At 41.6% G+C, this 18,501-nt stretch overlaps 1 protein-coding gene and 1 long non-coding RNA gene across 2 annotated transcripts; both read right to left on the bottom strand.

The window, feature by feature from the left end:
• Positions 1-1,416: 1,416 nt before the first annotated feature.
• LOC143414436 (secretory phospholipase A2 receptor-like) lies at positions 1,417-5,564 on the bottom strand. Its single transcript, XM_076878784.1, has 6 exons — positions 5,522-5,564; positions 5,204-5,388; positions 4,456-4,651; positions 3,981-4,310; positions 3,351-3,442; positions 1,417-1,536 (listed from the first exon to the last, which is right to left on the bottom strand). Exons 1-6 carry the CDS (start codon positions 5,562-5,564, stop codon positions 1,417-1,419), a joined length of 966 nt encoding a protein of 321 aa, XP_076734899.1.
• A 1,223-nt stretch (positions 5,565-6,787) lies between these two features.
• Positions 6,788-14,893, bottom strand: LOC143414321 (uncharacterized). Its single transcript, XR_013094850.1, has 4 exons — positions 14,397-14,893; positions 14,013-14,251; positions 9,137-9,228; positions 6,788-8,560 (listed from the first exon to the last, which is right to left on the bottom strand). It is a non-coding gene; the product is annotated as an uncharacterized LOC143414321 (long non-coding RNA).
• Between the last annotated feature and the right edge of the window lie 3,608 nt (positions 14,894-18,501).

The raw sequence follows: 18,501 nt of genomic DNA, 5'->3' as shown, positions 1-18,501 counted from the left end.
TCCTTGAAATTTGGTTTTCCTGGTAAATTGCATCATGATCAAGGCAGAGAAAAAGTGATTTGATTTGATTTTTGAGAATATGAAAACCATTTATTCAAACAGCTGCAGAAGTACAGAGGAATAGCTAATTCAAAGACTACACCCTACCATCCACAGGGAAACCCAGTGGAAAGGTTTAATCGCACCGTGCTGTGAATGCTGCGGACCCTGGATGAGGAAAAGAAAGAAAACTGGAGTGACTATGTAAACAAGGTTGTGCATGCCGATAATTGCACAACTAGTGACAGGATACTCGCCCTTTTATTTACTCTTTGGTAGACATCCACGTCTCCCTATTGATGTAATTTTTGGACTGAGTGAGACAAACAAATGCAAATCAGGATAATGATGAGCCGGCCCATCTCATAATATTCGTGCTGTCAGCTTTAATCTAGTTAAAATGACGCTAACGCCATAACCGCACCAATGTGCAAATCTCCGTTAGCAAGTTCGCCCCGTGCGTGGGGCTGACCTGCTTTTGTGAAGAATGCGCCACCTTTACAGCCTCAATCAGCTTCTAATTCTGCTTCTACTGCATCAAACACTCAGTGGCTGTCTGTAAAGTGTGTTACGATTTCAAAATTGGGGATGGAGACAAGAGAAAAAAACCACAATAACAACACTGGTCCGGCCGGGTTAAGTCAAACGATGATTTTAATAGTCACACGCGTGGGAGATGGACACTGTATGCAGACAGCCTCAGATCTCAAAATGGTGGAGCATTGATCAAACTCTTATAGCCTCTGGTGCCCCCACCTTATCATAAAAGCCTAAACATTCACATGCTTTCTCTCACACGGCGCCTAAGCTACGACCTTGGCTCCCCGTTTATCTGCTCCTGCTGAGATGGGGCAGAAAACTCCAGCATATTCTGTTCTCTTCTAATCAGACAAATAAGGCGATGACTTTCTGCAAACAGTATTTCTTATAACTCAGCAGTATAATGCATCATAAAACAATATCATTCATCCACAATAAATCAGCAGTCTAATGTAATGCAAATCAGTTTAACAAATGCAATAGTTATCAGCTTCTTCTAATTCAAGAGAATAATGCAAACTAAACTACATAATAATTCACAATCTTTAATTAGGGGTATAACATGGCATAAAATAATATTATAGTCTAACAAGTGCAACAGCGAAAAACCGCATGTATTAAAATTACAGTGAACTGTCACCAAATACCCAGCAAACGTCTTGTGTTTTAAATGTTAACAGGTAAGAATAAAACTATGTAAAACTATGCAAAGACATCATAATTAGATTTTTGTTTTGTTTGGATGATGATATTCACACAAAGCATAGAATAATATGATAATATGGCACAATAGCACTTGAAAGGTCAAAGGCGAAAGCAACATTTCTTGAACTATTTTCACACGATGCTCTTCTTCTTCGTTTCCTCGTCCTTGTGGAAGACCGATCCATCTGACTGCTTCCTCCAGCTCAGTTTGACGTCTCCCTGTACTCCCTGCTCCTTCAGCTTCTGTTGGATCTGACACACACAAATACTTAACATTACTCAGACAATAATATACACTAAATTCTTCAGAATCTATTTTTAAGAGAAGATATTTAAATTTGCAGTAATATTTCACAAGAGAGTTGATGACTAATAATAATGTCTAATAAAACTACAAAAGCACATGAGATTGGTCCAAATATTGGAAATGAAATATATAAAAAGTTATTATAATGTGTGATAAAAATAAAACAATCCCAGGTGTAAATGTGGCGCAGCTACTCTTAAAGGAGGACTATTTGAACACCTTGTGCTTTTCGATGTCATGGTCCTGGGCCATGTGGGCCCAGTATTCTTAGTTCCTTGTATTTTTGTATTTCGTTCCTTATTTAGGCCATGTCTTCTGAGTTGCCCTGTTGTGTTGTTCCCTAAGTGTTTTCCCTTCATGGCTTTTACCCCCTGTGTGCCCCTCTGTGTATCTGTGAGCCCTCGTCTCTCCTTATGTTTTATTCCATGTTTCCCCTGCCCATTATGTCTAAGTTCTCCCCGTGCTCTCTCTCCCCCCTGTGTGCCCTCTATGTATTTATGAGCCCTCGTCTCCCTTTGTGGTTGTTTCATGTTTCCCCAGCCCGTTATGTCTGTGTTTTCCCCGTGCTCTCTCTCCTCCTGTCTGAACCTCTGTGCCTGTACATGTCATGTTCAGTTCACCCCGCCCTGTCTCGTTATGATTATCAGTGTCACCTGTGTTCCCCGTGTGTGCCCACTTTCCTCGTTTACCCTCTGTGTATTTCTGTCTGAGTCTCCCTCTGTTCGGCGTCGCGTTCTCCCTCATGCCGTGTGTGGTTCTCCCCGTGTCTTCCGGTATATGTTACTTTAGCTTTTCCCAGTTTAGTGTAGTTTTGCATTGCTTTTGTATCATCGTTATTGTTTATCACCTGTCAGCAATAAAGCTGCATTTTGAGTTTATCCCCCGTGTCTGTGAGTTTGCAATTTGGGTCCTCATCCTGCCTGCCACACGGCCGAATCATGACATTCAGACTCTGGTTACTATTTTTTGATCGCTCTTTGCAAGCGTCGTACTGACCACGTGTACTTTTATATCTGTGACTTCAGTGGATCTTAAACTTGTGCACAGAGCAAGCACTCGTGGATTAAATCGAACCTCATTTTCATAACCAGGACTACAACAAGCTACAAACCAGAGGCCAAACGGGATCATGGTCCTAAGCTGAGGCATTTGGCTTGAACACTGTGGGCTGATGATTTTCACAGTACTCGAAGGATTGCTCCCCACAGCTTCATCTGCCAGGATGAAACAGACTGACACTCATGGCTCTTACATATAACTGAGAACTCAAAACCTGACTCAGCCTAAGGTACATGAGCTGAAGGAGGTGTCTGTGCAAACAAGCATGACAAAACATTTTGTGTAGACAACTTTAATACACAGATGAAATCATCTCTAATAGTCAGTGTTTTGAATATTGAAGAAAAATGTATTCATATGCTGTAATAAAGCACTTGTTTAGTGATCAAGTAGAAGTAATACGCTGCTTTAAGTTTGATTTGAGAAAAATTCTTGTTACTATATTGTTGTGAAGCAGATACAGTCGACTGGCAGTTTCAGTGACACATCACGAGGACAGACCCAGAAGTAGTGAGAGTCTTAAGTTGTTCACACAGTCGTGCAACTGAATCCAGCCAGATTGTTAGGTCCACATTCAGTGTTGTGATAAAGCTGCAATTCAGTGAGAGCTTCAATTTTTAAATACATGCACACATACACAGATGTATGTGTGCATGTATAATCTCTCTCTCATGTATATTAATAAATAAACATGACTTGCCTGGTTCAGCGTGGCTTCCATCACATCAGGGTGGGTCAGATCCAGACCGGAGTTTATCAGGTTCACTTTCACCACTTCCTTGTAAACAGGTGCTTTTAAAATAAGAACAAATTGTTACATCCTTCATCAGCTCTATCTTTCACTTGCATTTTTATATTCTGCTTTTAAATACATAATTTACTTGCAATAAAACACTTATGAGTGCCAAAATCTCAGATTAACCTTCCTGGTGTGTTGTTTGCTGTTTTAATATTATATTTAAGCGACAACGAGAAAACAGAAATGGCCCATTTGTTATGACCCATCCTGTCATACTAATATTCACAATAATTTTACAGTGTTCACTTCAAACCTCTGAACTGAACACAACGATTGATGCAGCTTCCATCACAACACTGAATGTGGGTCTGGCAGAATAAACTGTGTGACCACTTGAGGTTTCTGGGTGACAAAATGTGAAGCCAGCAGCTAGGAGCTCACTGTACAGGACTGTTTTCTCACATACAGTTACTTTCACATATTGAGCAGCTGCCACCACAACAGCGGATGTACAGCAAGAACCTTTTACATTAGGGTGTAGTTTGTAAATTGTGACCAATAGCAGCCAATGATTCAGGTAGTAATGCTTACCAACATTGCAAACAAACTCCTTCTGTGAGCCACAGGCCCAGTCCTCCCATTTTGCATTTTCTTCAAAGTTTGCTGCCACGCAAGGCTCTGGTCCATTGGGTTCATTTGTTTGCCAATATGTAAATGAGGAGTTACTTCCATCCATCCACTTCCAGGACTCTGTGAAAAGGCCGATCCACACCCTTATCCCTGGAGGTACCAGGTCATCTATCTCCTGGTTCTCTGTCATGTTCCTCACACTGGCCAGGTCTGTGTAATGAAGTCTGCAGTAGCTCCGGGCGTTCGCCCATGACGCTATAATGTCAATGAAGACAAATGTCCTAGTCGACCCTGAAAACAGACCATACTCAAGTGCTGTGTACAACTGTAAATGCATTTGTAAGTCTAAACAATTAGGCCGTTGTTGAAACATCAATAAAAGCACAGAACAGGACCTGTTTTGTTCTAAGCTTCTAGTTAAGTTGAAAATCCTCACCTGTGTTATTAGAGCAGACGAATCTGAACACATTCGTACAAGGGTCATAAAACCACGGTCCATCAAGCATAAATACGCAGTATTCTATAACCCATTGGTTATCTGGTTGTTCAGGTGACCAGTTTCTGAACTCACTGGTTTCTGACGTTGACCACTGCCAGCCAACGATGTCATCATACAGCCCGATCCAGGCTCTCTGAAAGCACCAGTGGGTTTGTTTCATTAGACATAAAATATATGAGTTAGGCTGTCAGATTATCAGTAAGCACTGATATATACAGTATAAAACATTTCATATCTTGTGATATTTTGTAATTTAGTTCTTTAATTTTTTCCATTTTTATTTATAAAGATTAATACAAATTAAGAAAATCTCAATTAATTTGTAGATTTTTGCATCACAATTTTTCTGTCAAAAAGATTTTCCACTTGACAAAAATTATATTCAAATATTTGTAAGTTCACAAGATCCTAACGCTAACCTTATTCAGTTCAATTCAAAATGGTTCATAATAATTCAGTTTTATTTTTATAAAAGCAAATCACAACAACTGTTGCCTCAATCTGCTTTATTATATTGTAAAGTCAACGATCAGATGACCCCATGTGAGCACTTGGCAACAGTGAGAAAAGAAAAGTGATCTTTCAAGAAAATATAGTTTAAATATAGTTCAGTACCATAAAATTTAAATAATGTACAAAAACCTAAAGTCCTACTGTCACAAAAAAAGCCAGAAAAATAATTTACATTGCCGTTTGTCATGGTGGTCATTTTGCTTAAATCTACTGTGCTGATCAGCATCTGCACATCCTGCATGTCGTCTATAGTAGCCAGGTCTATGTATTTGTCTCTGCAGTAACTCAGCGCTTCAGTCCAGTTCTTCTGTTCATAAACAAACTGGTAGTGATGTTTGGAGGCGATGGCACACAGGCCTGCAAACACAGTAAATAAATGAGTTTAGCTTCAATGCATTTCTGTGTAATCTATTCTCTTGGCAGAAAATTTGTGTCAGGAGTAAATATAACGCACTAATGCATCATCTTTTTCATTTCTGTGAAGAAAAACAATGAAAGTTGAAGTCCCTTAGAGTTACAGTAATAATCTTCATCACAAGGATCACACTTAAATATGATGATGGAAACGTAATAATTCAGACTTGCCTGATGCCGCTATGATGAACAGAGCTTTTTCCATTCTTGTATGTTCCCTGCTTTCTCCTTTGGTCCGACTGTTGTGACATGACTTCTCATCTTCATCCTCATGCAAAAGGATTATGCAAGTTACTTCCAAGGACGCGATGGACGCATGTGTGTGTGCAGAAGTCAATTCAAAACAAGTCAAATCAGTTTTCCTTAAAGTCAATCATTTGCATGAGGGCGTCCTAGCTAATTAGGACATAAAGGGGGCGATCGTGGCTCAAGAGTTGGGAGTTCACCTTGTAATCGGAAGGTTGCCGGTTCGAGCCCCGGCTCGGACAGTCTTGGTCGTTGTGTCCTTGGGCAAGACACTTCACCCGTTGCCTACTGGTGGTGGTCAGAGGGCCTGGTGGCGCCAGTGTCCGGCAGCCTTGCCTCTGTCAGTGCGCCCCAGGGTGGCTGTGGCTACAATGTAGCTGCCATCACCAGTGTGTGGATGTGTGTGTGAATGGGTGGATGACTGGATATGTAAAGCGCTTTGGGGTCCTTAGGGACTAGTAAAGTGCTATACAAATACAGGCCATTTACCATTTTTTACCATTTTAAAGGAAACCTACTTACACCCCATCTAGAAAAACATGGATGGAACAGAAGTAATAAGATTCACAGATATTTTATATACACTTTTATACCACTTCATGAAAAAGGTAAAGCCCTCAAATCACACAAGCACGAATATCATGAGATGGGCCGGCTCAAAACTGTGTTAAGGGTTCAAATATCGAGGAGGGATACAGGAGGGATTCAAAATCACGTGTGGGGAGATGAACGGTCACACACTCAGCGTCGATCTCCGCCCAATAATACACAAGCAGTTGTTTTTATAGCATCAGGGTATTATTGATGGTGCCCCCTCATGCGTCAAAGCAGATACAATACATGCATAACTTCCAAAACCACAAATGTTCTGGTAACGACTTTTGACACAGTTTGAGAAGAACATTTTCTTCGCCTCCAAGCCAGGTGCTTCCAGCTCATATACCAATATAAACAAACAAAAGACAATAATGAATAACCTGGTTATTCAAATAGCCTCATCCAGACAGCTCCTCAAAATAACCACCAAAAAATGCACACTTTACAGAGGAAACAAAGACATTTCAGAAGTACACTTCCTGACTTATTCTGAGTCATCTGTTACCAAGCAAACTCAAACGCAGTAGGCTGCTGAATACCCTCAGGCCTTTATTCAGGCCTGTTTCTAGATTATATGTGATATATGTATTGTAAGCATGTATGCAATCCTTCCATAGCTCTAGGCCACTTTGCTCAATAGATCGGCCGGACATCGCGCCGGATGAAGCTTCTGACCATCAATTAACTGACCGAGCTTCAACTCTTTAACCCTTTAAGACCTACCATAGAACCAAGCCCGCCAGAGCTTATATTATATTTTTACCTGCTGTGGAGCCATGTTTGGGAGCATTTCAAGTTGCTATAAATCAATACAACCATTATAGCCTAAATTTTAATAATATGTCTGCATTAAGTGCATAGATAAATAAATAAATAAATAAATCGTTTTTTTTTAACATATATTTCTAGTTAGAGAAATTTAAGAGGCTTATCCCTCAAAACTGTAAATACAAAAAAGTTGCACAAAATAGTTTCCCACCACTTCATAGTTTTACTTTTGAAATACACCAATTATTATACACTGCAGGAAAAACGAAAATTAGAGTACCACTTCCCCTGCCGGTGGCAGACGCCCTCAGACGTCGGTGCGTTGGTGTTTCTTTGTGTCCGGGGGTGGGCGTCCAGGTACACACCGGCTCACTCCTTGGCGGCCGCTTATCGGGGCCTGGAGCCTGGGGCTCGCTCGGGCCACTTCGGGGGTGGGGTGCCCCCGGCCTCTCGGCCTGGGGCTCGGTCACTCAGGCACGGCTGGCTGCCGGCAGAGCTCACGGGCGCGTCACTGCAACCCCCCCTGGCTTCTGCTCTGCAGCTGCTGAGTGAGCCCTCATCTGGGACTCTCCTCAGCTCTTTCTGGGACAGTGGCGCGGCTGCCCCTCTGTTGGTCTTCCTTGGTCTCTTGTGTTCTGGGGGCCTCTGGATGTCTGGAGTTTTGATCTCCTGCATACCTGCTTCATGCCCTGGAGGACGGGGCTGTGGCCCCCCCACACCCTCTAGCAGATCATTACATGAAGGAACCTTTTAAAAAAACAAGCGCGTCCATGCTCACAGGTGTACGCACCTTCCCCCAGTCAAGTCTGTCCCGTATTCAGCAAGTGAAAATAAAATAAACAATAAAGGGTGAATCAAATGGACCATTACGGCAAGGCTGGGATGGTCAATTTGGTAAAGTAAATCCGTTGGGCATCTTTCTTCACCTTTAGACAATAATTCTGATGCGAAAGAGCCAAACGGGACAGGCAAAAAAAAAGGGAAAAAAAAGGGGGAAAAAAAGATATTGAGTTCTTCATCACACGTGTGCAAATGTAATATTCAGAAAAGACCTACATTTCAGCGTAGGGCCCCCATGTGTCACATGCCAGCTACTGCACCCTTTGAAATGGTTTCAATAGACTAAAATACATCATGATCAAGGCAAGCAAAAAACCGCATGTATTAAAATTACAGTGAACTGTCACCAAATACCCAGCAAACGTCTTGTGTTTTAAATGTTAACAGGTAAGAATAAAACTATGTAAAACTATGCAAAGACATCATAATTAGATTTTTGTTTTGTTTGGATGATGATATTCACACAAAGCATAGAATAATATGATAATATGGCACAATAGCACTTGAAAGGTCAAAGGCGAAAGCAACATTTCTTGAACTATTTTCACACGATGCTCTTCTTCTTCGTTTCCTCGTCCTTGTGGAAGACCGATCCATCTGACTGCTTCCTCCAGCTCAGTTTGACGTCTCCCTGTACTCCCTGCTCCTTCAGCTTCTGTTGGATCTGACACACACAAATACTTAACATTACTCAGACAATAATATACACTAAATTCTTCAGAATCTATTTTTAAGAGAAGATATTTAAATTTACCTGACTCAGCCTAAGGTACATGAGCTGAAGGAGGTGTCTGTGCAAACAAGCATGACAAAACATTTTGTGTAGACAACTTTAATACACAGATGAAATCATCTCTAATAGTCAGTGTTTTGAATATTGAAGAAAAATGTATTCATATGCTGTAATAAAGCACTTGTTTAGTGATCAAGTAGAAGTAATACTCTGCTTTAAGTTTGATTTGAGAAAAATTCTTGTTTCTATATTGTTGTGAAGCAGATACAGTCGACTGGCAGTTTCAGTGACACATCACGAGGACAGACCCAGAAGTAGTGAGAGTCTTGAGTTGTTCACACAGTCGTGCAACTGAATCCAGCCAGATTGTTAGGTCCACATTCAGTGTTGTGATAAAGCTGCAATTCAGTGAGAGCTTCAATTTTTAAATACATGCACACATACACAGATGTATGTGTGCATGTATAATCTCTCTCTCATGTATATTAATAAATAAACATGACTTGCCTGGTTCAGCGTGGCTTCCATCACATCAGGGTGGGTCAGATCCAGACCGGAGTTTATCAGGTTCACTTTCACCACTTCCTTGTAAACAGGTGCTTTTAAAATAAGAACAAATTGTTACATCCTTCATCAGCTGGTATACAATGTACTCACAATTCGAAGTTTTTAACTCCAGATCCGAGCTGGCCGAGTGAGATCTTGAGGGAGAACAAAGGGAAGCGGCGGCCTAGAGGGAAGCGAGCCGGCGTCAGGAACAGGCTGAGAGCTCGTGCACACCGCACACCTGTGCCTAGCATCCTGCTCGCCAATGTCCAGTCACTGGAGAACAAGCTTGACGACCTCAGGGCCAGCATAAAGTTCCAGAGAGACATTCGGGACTGCAATCTCCTCTGCTTCACCGAGACATGGCTGAACCCAGCGGTGCCGGACCACGCCATCCAGCCGGCCGAGTTCTTCTCGGTTCACCGCATGGACAGGACACGGGACTCGGGGAAGTCAAGGGGAGGCGGCGTGTTTTTAATGGTGAACAACAACTGGTGCAACAGTGCGAACGTTGTTCCTCTCACACGCTCCTGCACACCAAATCTGGAACTACTGTCCATCATGTGTCGTCCTTTTTATCTACCTCGGGAATTTACATCGGTCATTGTAAGTGCCGTTTATATTCCACCACAAGCGGACACGGTCACCGCCTTATGCGAGCTGCATGAGGCACTCACACAGCACCAGACACAACACCGGGACGCTGCGCTTATTGTGACGGGGGACTGTAATAGCGCCAACCTCAAACGCGCAGCGCCGAACTTTTATCAACACATCACCTGCCCCACCAGAGGTGAAAGGACACTGGACCACTGCTACACTACGGTCAAGGACGGCTACAAGGCACAATCCCGCCCTCCGTTTGGCAAATCTGATCACGCCGCCATCTTCCTCATGCCAAAATACAAACAAAGGCTGAAACAGGAAGTTCCGGTTCAGAGGAAGGTCGCGCGCTGGACGGATCAATCAGTGGCCGCGTTACAGGACGCACTCGATGACGCAGACTGGGCCATGTTCAGAAACAGCTCCGATGATGACGTCAACGTGTTTACGGAAGCGGTTGTGGGATTCATCGGGAAACTAGCGGACGATACCGTGGAGACAAAGACTATCACAACGTTTCCCAACCAGAAGCCGTGGGTGGATAAAACCATCCGCGACGCTCTGAGATCCCGCACCGCTGCCTACAACACGGGACTCACGACGGGGGACATGGACCCGTACAAAGCCGCGTCATATAACGTGCGGAGGGCGGTAAAAGAGGCGAAGCAGCGCTACGGGAGGAAACTAGAGTCACAACTCCAACAGAGTGACTCTATTCAATTCAATTTCAATTCAATTTTTCTTTATTGTCCCACAAGGGGAAATTAGTTTAGCAGCAGGAGGATAAGAACAACAGAACAATACTATAAAACAATAATAACAATAATAATGATAGAAAATTCAAGGACAATTATTTGCCATTAAGGAGACAAGACGCAGTAGGGATAAAAGAGACCTGGAGTCTTTTAGTCCTCCTCGGAGGTACTCTAAAACGGCGGCTGGAAGGCAACAACTCAAACTCACTGTGAAGTGGATGGTTCACACAATTAATAATAGAATGAGCCTTTCTAAGCACGTTTCTATTGTAAATGGCCAAAAGTCCATCTTGCCAGCGCCCTGAAATTTTGCTAGCGGTTTTTACCAGAAGTCCCAACCGATTCTTATTCTTCACCGTCAGGTTACCAAACCAGGCAGCGATACAAAAAGACATCACAGATTCGATAAAACTTCTATAAAACAAAGACAACATCTCAGATGAGACATTAAAAGATCTCATTTTCCTTAAAAAGAACAGTCTTTGTAGGAGCCTGTGGCGGGGACTAAGGACAATAACGGACTATAAAGCACCAACAACCGGTATGACGAGCGTGGCCGTGACTCTGGCAGACGAGCTGAACACTTTCTATGCTCGCTTCGAGGCTGCAGCTAAGGACTCCAACGATGCTAATGCTAGCGGCGCTAACGGCTGCAGACAGGAAGATACTGCCAGCACCGGAAACGTGCTCGTCATCTCCGAGCATGAAGTAAGGAGAGCCTTCAAGAGAGTGAACACCAGGAAAGCAGCAGGACCAGACGGCATCCCAGGTCGTATCCTAAGAGACTGCGCATACCAGCTAGTTCCTGTGTTCACTGAGATATTCAACATCTCTTTATCTCAGTCGGTGATCCCCACATGCTTCAAAGAGTCCATCATTGTTCCTGTCCCGAAGAAACCCCACCCTGCTTCTCTCAATGACTATCGCCCTGTAGCCCTCACCTCAGTAGTGATGAAGTGCTTTGAACGCCTGGTCAGAGACTTCATCATTTCTTCACTACCAGACACACTGGACCCACTACAGTTCGCTTACCGTCCAAATCGTTCCACAGACGATGCCATCTCTCATCTCCTCCACACATCACTCACTCACTTGGACACTAGAAGGGGGAATTATGTTAAAATGCTCTTCATAGACTACAGCTCTGCATTTAACACCATAATTCCCTCCACACTCACCACCAAGCTGGAGCATCTGGGACTCAGCTCATCTATGTGTCAGTGGATCTCCAACTTCCTAACTGGCAGACCACAGGCAGTAAGGATGGGCGGACATGTCTCAGCCTCCACCACTCTCAGCACTGGAGCCCCCCAGGGGTGTGTTCTGAGCCCCCTGCTGTACTCTCTGTACACATATGACTGCGTGGCCACTACCAGCTCCACCACCATCATCAAGTTTGCTGACGACACCGTCGTGGTGGGCCTGATCTCTGATAACAACGAGACGGCCTACCTGAAGGAGATTAGGAATCTGGAGAACTGGTGCCAGAGGAACAACCTCCTTCTAAACGTCAGTAAGACAAAGGAGCTGATAGTGGACTTCAGCACTAAGCAGGAGAGGAACTACCAGACCCCCGTCATCAACGAGTGCCCAGTGGAGAGAGTGGACAGCTTCAAATACCTCGGAGTTCACATCACGCAGGACCTGTCATGGTCCTGTCACATCAACACCGTGGTGAAAAAGGCCCGTCAGCGTCTCTACCACCTCAGACGCTTGAGAGACTTCCAACTGCCCTCCAAGGTGCTCAGGAACTTTTACTCGTGCACCATAGAGAGCATCCTGACGGGAAACATCTTAACCTGGTTCGGGAACAGCACCATGCAGGACAGACGAGCTCTACAGAGGGTTGTGCGGTCAGCTGAGCGCACCATCCGCTCCGAGCTCCCTGACCTGCACTCAATCTACAGCAGGCGGTGCTGGACCAAGGCCAGGAAGATGGTGAAGGACCTCAGCCATCCCAACAACAGACTGTTCTCTCTGTTGAGGTCAGGAAAGCGATTCCGCTCCCTGAAGACCAACACAGAGAGACTGAGGAGGAGCTTCTTCCCGCAGGCGATACGGTCTCTCAATCACACCACAACACAGTACTGACCCACACATATGGTTCTTACACACACACTGGACTTTCTGGACATTGTTTTCACTTCATCACTTAAATCACTGCTGCTGTTATTGTGTATATGCTGCTGTTATTGTGTATATATTTATTTTTACTTCTTGTGTATTTTGTTCATACATTCTTATATAGTTCTATATTGTGTATTTTGTTGTACAGTTATTTTATTTTCAATTTAATTTATATATTTTATCTTATTCTTTCCCAGTGTGTTGTACAGTTATTTCATTGTTAACCTTAATTTATATTTTATTCCTTCCTAGTTAAATTTACCCTTTTTAATTTTTCATATTTATTTCCTATCTTATTCATAGCCTTTTCCTTTTTTGTTTTCTTTAGGTCACGAGCAGTTGTCCAAGCATTTCACTACATATCGTACTGTGTATGACTGTGTACGTGACTAATAAAAATTTGAATTTGAATTTGAATTTGAGCTCTATCTTTCACTTGCATTTTCATATTCAGATTTTAAATACATAATTTACTTGCAATAAAACACTTATGAGTGCCAAAATCTCAGATTAACCTTCCTGGTGTGTTGTTTGCTATTTTAATTTTATATATAAGCGACAACCAGAAAACAGAAATGGCCCATTTGTTATGACCCATCCTGTCATACTAATATTCACAATAATATTACAGTGTTCACTTCAAACCTCTGCTGATGTGTAATATAAACAACAATATAAGGTGGAACACAGCGTGTCTCTTTAGAAAAATGACTACACAGTAAATAGTGCTGGGTGTCGTCACTGATTTCTATAATCGATTCGATTCAGATTCAGTTTTGATTCAGTCAGAAATATTATAATTCTGATCATTTACCAGTACATATCCATATTTTTAAATCTGTGTATAAAAACAAAGCTGACACTGTGAGACTTCATCAGAGGCATCACAGCAGCTGCTTTTGTGTCAGAGTAACTGAGGACAAAATACAGAAAACCAAAGTTACAGAGGTTTTGTTAGAGACACAATTTGACATAATTTTAAAACGTTTACATTTCTTTGCTATTAAACAGCAGAAACGAGGCTTTCTTGTTAAAGGTCATTTTGGAAAAAAACCTTAAAATAAAACAAAGGCCAACAGCACTGAACACAACGGTTGATGCAGCTTCCATCACAACACTGAATGTGGGTCTGGCAGAATAAACTGTGTGACCACTTGAGGTTTCTGGGTGACAAAATGTGAAGCCAGCAGCTAGGAGCTCACTGTACAGGACTGTTTTCTCACATACAGTTACTTTCACATATTGAGCAGCTGCCACCACAACAGCGGATGTACAGCAAGAACCTTTTACATTAGGGTGTAGTTTGTAAATTGTGACCAATAGCAGCCAATGATTCAGGTAGTAATGCTTACCAACATTGCAAACAAACTCCTTCTGTGAGCCACAGGCCCAGTCCTCCCATTTTGCATTTTCTTCAAAGTTTGCTGCTTCCAGGACTCTCTGAAAAGGCCGATCCACACCCTTATCCCTGGAGGTACCAGGTCATCTATCTTCTGGTTCTCTGTCATGTTCCTCACACTGGCCAGGTCTGTGTAATGAAGTCTGCAGTAGCTCGTTATAATGTCAATGAAGACAAATGTCCTAGTCGACCCTGAAAACAGACCATACTTAAGTGCTGTGTACAACTGTAAATGCATTTGTAAGTCTAAACAATTAGGCCGTTGTTGAAACATCAATAAAAGCACAGAACAGGACCTGTTTTGTTCTAAGCTTCTAGTTAAGTTGAAAATCCTCACCTGTGTTATTAGAGCAGACGAATCTGAACACATTCGTACAAGGGTCATAAAACCACGGTCCATCAAGCATAAATACGCAGTATTCTATAACCCATTGGTTATCTGGTTGTCCAGGTGACCAGTTTCTGAACTCACTGGTTTCTGACGTTGACCACTGCCAGCCAACGATGTCATCATACAGCCCGATCCAGGCTCTCTGAAAGCACCAGTGGGTTTGTTTCATTAGACATAAAATATATGAGTTAGGCTGTCAGATTATCAGTAAGCACTGATATATACAGTATAAAACATTTCATATCTTGTGATATTTTGTAATTTAGTTCTTTAATTTTTTCCATTTTTATTTATAAAGATTAATACAAATTAAGAAAAAAATGGTTCATAATAATTCAGTTTTATTTTTATAAAAGCAAATCTTCTATAGTAGCCAGGTCTATGTATTTGTCTCTGCAGTAACTCAGCGCTTCAGTCCAGTTCTTCTGCTCATAAACAAACTGGTAGTGATGTTTGGAGGCGATGGCACACAGGCCTGCAAACACAGTAAATAAATGAGTTTAGCTTCAATGCATTTCTGTGTAATCTATTCTGTTGGCAGAAAATTTGTGTCAAGAGTAAATATAACGCACTAATGCATCATCTTTTTCATTTTTGTGAAGAAAAACAATGAAAGTTGAAGTCCCTTAGAGTTACAGTAATAATCTTCATCACAAGGATCACACTTAAATATGATGATGGAAACGTAATAATTCAGACTTGCCTGATGCCGCTATGATGAACAGAGCTTTGTCCATTCTTGTATGTTCCCTGCTTTCTCCTTTGGTCCGACTGTTGTGACATGACTTCTCATCTTCATCTTCATGCAAAATGAATATGCAAGTTACTTCCAAGGAGGCGATGGATGCATGTGTGTGTGCAGAAGTCAATTCAAAACAAGTCAAATCAGTTTTCCTTACAGTCAATCGTTTGCATGAGGGCGTCCTAGCTAATTAGGACATAAAGGAAACCTACTTACACCCCATCTAGAAAAACATGGAAGGAACAGAAGTAATAAGATTCACAGATATTTTATATACACTTTTATACCACTTCATGAAAAAGGTAAAGCCCTCAAATCACACAAGCACGAATATCATGAGATGGGCCGGCTCAAAACTGTGTTAAGGGTTCAAATATCGAGGAGGGATACAGGAGGGATTCAAAATCACGTGTGGGGAGATGAACGGTCACACACTCAGCGTCGATCTCCGCCCAATAATACACAAGCAGTTGTTTTTATAGCATCAGGGTATTATTGATGGTGCCCCCTCATGCGTCAAAGCAGATACAATACATGCATAACTTCCAAAACCACAAATGTTCTGGTAACGACTTTTGACACAGTTTGAGAAGAACATTTTCTTCACCTCCAAGCCAGGTGCGTCCAGCTCATATACCAATATAAACAAACAAAAGACAATAATGAATAACCTGGTTATTCAAATAGCCTCATCCAGACAGCTCCTCAAAATAACCACCAAAAAATGCACACTTTACAGAGGAAACAAAGACATTTCAGAAGTACACTTCCTGACTTATTCTGAGTCATCTGTTACCAAGAAAACTCAAACGCAGCAGGTTGCTTGAATACCCTCAGGCCTTTATTCAGGCCTGTTTCTAGATTATATGTGATATATGTATTGTAAGCATGTATGCAATCCTTCCATAGCTCTAGGCCACTTTGCTCAATAGATCGGCTGGACATCGCGCCGGATGAAGCTTCTGACCATCAATTAACTGACCGAGCTTCAACTCTTTAACCCTTTAAGACCTACCATAGAACCAAGTCCATCAGAGCTTATATTATATTTTTACCTGCTGTGGAGCCATTTTTGGGAGCATTTGAAGTTGCTATACATCAATACAACCATTACAGCCTAAATTTTAATAATATGTCTGCATTAAGTGCATAGTCATTACATAAATTGCAAAAAAGTGCAATAAACTACAAAAGAATTTAAAATCGTTTTTTTTAACATATATTTCTAGTTAGAGAAATTTAAGAGGCTTATCCCTCAAAACTGTAAATACAAAAAAGTTGCACAAAATATTTTCCCACCACTTCATAGTTTTATTTTTGAAATACACCAATTATTATACACTGCAGGAAAAACGAAAATAAATATTATAGTGCAAATTTGCAAAAAAGCCGCATATGCATCAAAATAAACTATTTCCAGCTGTGCATTATGAGTCCTAAGCATCCCAGAAACGACACAGAAAGTCATAAAGTCAAAGATAACTTTTAAAAACACCAGTATAGGCTCATGAGGCCCTGATGGTAAAAAACTACATTTCTGCGAAAATGACATCACTTCCGGTTTTCGGGCAGGTAATGGCGGACATGCGATAGTTCATGCTGATGTCTATTCCAACATAGGAAGTGTTACAAACAGCTGATCGGCAAAGCGTGTTTCTGGAATATTATGTTTTTGTTGCTGCAAGTGCTTTTTATGCAGTTTTTGCAAAGCTGTATGTGGAAGGAAACTGTGACCGAGGACAAGCTGATGGCATGAGATGTAATTACAGCTCCTCCGGTTTCATATGGAAAAAAAATTATTGTGCTAGCTTACGTGGTTGCAGTGCTACTGGGATTTAAAAATAGTTATGCAAAACGGAGCGTGCCCGCTCTGATTGGTTTTAAAGGGTTAAAAGCACCAAAATGCAATGTGTATAAAATGATTACAGTTGCTCCTGCAATGAAAGATTATTATGTGATTATGCTAACACCTGAAATACAGACTTTAATGTAATATCAACAGCTCCAATAAATGCTTTAATGCAATGATTGTTATGTGGTTCTAATGCAATAATAATGACTTAATGCAAGGTTAATTAATGCAATGATAATACAGATAACAAGTAACAGTGAAATAATTTGTTTTATCCCACAACTGGAAGGTCCATGTCTGTAGGTTCAGCTGTGTCTCCCTCCTGTGTTTTGTTTCCCTTTGTGTATATAAGTGTGTCTTCTGTCGGGATGAGAATATTATTTTACTGTTACTATTCATAACCATTATTATTACTGTTGCATCACTTATGATTTATCATTTCATTAGAGCATTTATTGAAACTGTTGATGTTACATTAAAGTCTGTATTTCAGGTGTGAGCATAATTACATAACAATCTTTCATTGCAGGTCCAACCGTAATCATGTTATACACATATTGCATTTTTGTGCTAATTAAAGAGTTGAAGGTCGGTCAAGTTAATTAATGGTTTGCTCCTCAAAGTACAGCTATTGAAAGGATTGCACGCATGCTTACAGTACAATTTACCACATATTATACATGCTGTCCAAAGATGGAATAAAGGCCTGTGTGCCCTGTGGTATTGAAGTTTGCCTGGTAACAGATGACGCAGAGGGAGGTCATGCACTAAGGTTAAAACACAGACATACAGTCTGCCTGAATACACATACACAAATAAGTGAAGTGCAGTAAGTGATATAACAGGAAGCATCTGGCGGGTGGCGGAGGAACAGAGGAAGGAACTGTTCTTTTTTTAGAATATGTCCTTGGCAGAATTACTGGAACATGCATGTGTTTTTTATCTGCGTTGACGCATATTACTCGTCATCAACTATGTTATATATATGACACCCCATTTATTGTTCGGAGGAGATCGAGGCTGATGTTTTGCAGAGCTCATCTTCCCACATATATGTGTTTTAATAAAATCATTGTTTTGACGCACAATGGACCTTCAGACATATGTCTCTTTCCTCAAATACGAATCAGGACACTTCTCTCAGTGCTTGTTGTTGGTTCATCTGCTTTTCATGCCCTGTGTTTCATGTTTTCTTGTTTGTTTTGTTAGTTATCCCAGTTCAGGGGTCCGTTCTTCGTACCTCGCTTACTACATCCAAGATCAAATGACACATCCAAGATCAAATCATCGCGCTAACTTTGAGCTCGCTATTCCAGTTCTTCAAACACACCTGTTGTTGACGATTAGTACAGCTGGATGAAGTAATGTGAGATCACTGGGTGGCTTAACAGGGGCTACGCATCGAAAGTAGAAACATTGATCGGCAACCCTTTGATTGGTCGGCGAAAATGTCGAAG

Source organism: Maylandia zebra, linkage group LG20 (genome assembly GCF_041146795.1).
Source record: "Maylandia zebra isolate NMK-2024a linkage group LG20, Mzebra_GT3a, whole genome shotgun sequence".
In the NCBI taxonomy this organism is placed as follows: Eukaryota; Metazoa; Chordata; class Actinopteri; order Cichliformes; family Cichlidae; genus Maylandia; species Maylandia zebra.
Note: the sequence above shows the minus strand (reverse complement) of the source record. Positions and strands in the feature narration are given on the sequence as shown.